The 3,477-nt window shown below is 34.9% G+C and overlaps 1 protein-coding gene across 1 annotated transcript; it reads left to right on the forward strand.

Annotated features, from left to right (window-relative positions):
- Positions 1–94: 94 nt before the first annotated feature.
- LOC118747053 (E3 ubiquitin-protein ligase Nedd-4) lies at positions 95–1,534 on the forward strand (the record flags this gene model as incomplete). The annotated part of the gene is given in 4 exon segments (XM_036481043.1): positions 95–246; positions 459–752; positions 811–1,209; positions 1,268–1,534. Coding segments are annotated over 4 exon segments (948 nt in total), but the record flags the coding sequence as incomplete, so codon positions are not given.
- Between the last annotated feature and the right edge of the window lie 1,943 nt (positions 1,535–3,477).

Consider the following 3,477-nt stretch of genomic DNA (forward strand, 5'->3'; position numbering starts at 1 on the left):
GTGGGTAGAATTCGAGGGTGAAACGGGATTAGGTAAAGAAAACGTTTATTTTATTTCGCAAAAAATTACAAAAATGTTTCATTTTGAAGATTATGGTGGTCTGGCAAGGGAATGGTTCTACTTGCTGTCAAAGGAAATGTTTAATCCATACTATGGACTGTTTGAATATTCGGCAATGGATAATTACACATTACAAATTAATAACGGCAGTGGTTTATGCAATGAGGAGCATTTGAGTTATTTCAAGTTGGTATAAATTTTTAGCCAGTTTGTTTAAGAACGTTGAAAATATGGAAATCAAACCATTTAAGTGATACTAATAAGATTTTGGTTTTGATTTTGTAAGAAATTTCTGTAATAAAATTGGTTAACGAAAAAACCGCTTTCAAAATAAATAGCTTAATTGTTAATCCTCCGACTGTTTGTTAACAAATCTGTTATTATCAATTTTTCCATAGATTCATTGGTCGCATTGCTGGTATGGCTGTTTATCATGGCAAACTATTAGATGCATTTTTCATTCGTCCATTTTATAAGATGATGCTTCAAAAGCCAATTGATTTAAAGGATATGGAATCAGTTGATACCGAGTATTATAATTCACTGATGTGGATAAAAGAGAATGATCCCCGGCAATTGGAATTGACTTTTTCATTGGATGAAGACACGTTTGGCCAAAAGAGTCAACACGAACTAAAGCCAGGAGGCTCCAATATTGAAGTTACTGACGAAAATAAAGATGAATATATTAAGTGTGTACAACAATATGTTACTATGCATGATCATAAATACTCAATTGTACAATTTCAGACTTGTTATTGAATGGCGTTTTGTTGCAAGAGTCAAGGAACAGATGTCATCGTTTTTGGATGGATTTGGCTCAATAATTCCATTAAATTTAATTAAGATATTTGACGAACACGAGTTAGAATTGTTAATGTGTGGCATTCAGAATATTGACGTGAAGGATTGGCGAGAAAATACTTTATACAAGGGAGACTATCATCAAAATCATATAATAATTCAATGGTTTTGGCGTGCAGTGCTCTCATTTTCGAACGAGATGCGTTCACGTTTATTACAGTTTGTTACTGGCACATCACGCGTTCCAATGAATGGCTTCAAAGAGTTGTACGGTTCAAATGGTCCGCAAATGTTTACCATAGAAAAATGGGGTACTCCTAACAATTATCCTAGAGCACATACATGGTTCGTGAATACCTAGTTTTTTTTTTACTAAATTTTAAGTAATTTCTGTCTGTTTCAGTTTCAATCGTTTGGATCTACCACCATACGAAGGTTATGTCCAGTTGAAAGATAAACTAGTTAAAGCTATTGAGGGCAGTCAAGGTTTTGCTGGCGTCGATTAATATCTCTAGCAGTGGTAAAATTCCCTATATCAACGAAAAATTCCGCCGTATAAGATAAATTGCGGATTCGAGGCCTTTTACGCTGACTTGTGTACTTATTTTTCTGTTTATTACTATATATTAATAATTTTACGAACTTCCTGTTATAAAAAAATATAAATACCAAATTACTTCATACTATTTTTGTTTATAATTCTACACTACCAATTTGGTAAATACGTTGCAAAGAAACTTTAGTTAATAAACAGTTTCTAAACCCAGTGGTAAAATGTAATGTATCGTAGGTAAACGAAAAAAAATAATCAGTAAAACAGCCGTCTTCACATTCGAAAATTAATTTTTTCTCCTACGTCTATGCCCTAAGAAAAGTGGGGCATTCAATTGTGCATTACCAGTAATGCAGGAAAGAATGCGATTTAATATGAATTTTTTCCGACTTTTTGGATACATTCGAATACTGATTACATATTAAACATTAATAGAATCTAGAACTCATAACTTTGAATTAAAATTGAATGGGGTTGAAATTCACTCGGAAGTGTATGGCAGAACCTGCCTGATTACTACTTTTCCCTCTGGGAAGAATCTCTATTTTATATATGTATGTATGCATGTACAAAGCTCATATCGATGGTCCTCTGCAATAACGACACACTTCAAAATTCAATAAATAAAAACTTACTACTGTTAAGTGGCTCTATTCTCTAATCCTTGCCTAATCTTCCCATCCCTTACTAAAGTAAGCAGTAAGGATTGCTTAGGTAAGTACTAAAGATAAGACATTTATTCGACAAGGATTAGGAACATTAGCCACTTAACAGTAGTAACAGTTTTTATTTTTTTTTATTTTAATTGCGTCGTTATTGCACAACACCATCTATATGTTTATCCGATAAGTACCTGTAAATTCGAAGAATTTGAAAAGCCAAATCTCATCCGAAATTCTTTAAAGATTGACAACTTCTCCTTGCTTTAAACCGGAAAAACCACCAAACATTTTCCGGTTGCTTTGGGTCCTTTGGGAAGAAGAAAACGCTCATCAGTTTTCAATGCGGCTATTTACGCAATCCCCCATCGCTCTTTTAATTCCAGTTTTTTCTCAATTTCTTTTATCTATGTGCATTGGTGAGTGATTTTTTTACAAAATTCATGTGTGTTTATTTGATTACAAAATTTGTTTTTGTTTTGTGACTTGGGATACGCTTTGATAACACTTGTTTATAAACAATGAACGTTCACTTGTCAAATACAACGGACTTGCGCAATGCAGAACCCTGATTGAAGACTTGTTCCACTCCGTTTTGTTTACATTAAATTAAATTCTATTTTTGAATTAATGTTAAAAGTAAAACAAATCATTAATAAAATTCTAGATTTAGTTTTCTGGAATAGCCCAACCATGAGCAATTCCTGTGCACTTGTGTATTTCGCTTAAAAACCGATAACTTTGAGTACTTATCGATAGTTTTGACCGGTATGAATATGGGTTGGTTTTACAAAACTACCCCGTTCGACGTAAAATCGTTCGTTCCCACAACTGTCGGTCTACGTAATCTGAATGACCCAGATTTATATATGGCCAAGGACTGACACTCCATCAACAGCCCAAAACCTCGAGGAATTTGTATGCTGTTTTAAGAGAAAACAACAACGTAAAGTCGTCAGTGGGATAGCGGAGCAAGGAGCATTGATTCATCTCATCTGTTACAGCGAATCTGTCACGCAAAGCGAAGCAAGCGTTTGTCATGATTGCTCAATGCTCTTTGCTCCGCTATCCCACTGACGACTTTACGTTGTTGTTTTCTCTTAAAACAGCATACAAGTTCCCCATTCGGTTTTTGGGGTGTGTTGCTGGAGTGACAGTCCTTGGCCAGATATAAATCTAGGTCGTTCCGGTTACGTAGACCCGACTGTCGTGGGAACTTAGTCATTTAGTGGTCAAAGCATTCGCTGCCAAGCGTTTATTGTAGCAATCATATTTTTAACGTGCGTTCTGTCAAACCAACGCCAAAGGCAACGCAGAACTTCTATGTGGACCGTTCTTTTATGATGGTACGTTGGAAGTAACTTTTATGCTCATACCCTAAGGTTTTAGATATCAGACTTT

This window comes from Rhagoletis pomonella, unplaced genomic scaffold (genome assembly GCF_013731165.1).
Source record: "Rhagoletis pomonella isolate Grant_MI unplaced genomic scaffold, Rhpom_1.0 Rhpom_scaffold_00011, whole genome shotgun sequence".
NCBI lineage: Eukaryota > Metazoa > Arthropoda > Insecta > Diptera > Tephritidae > Rhagoletis > Rhagoletis pomonella.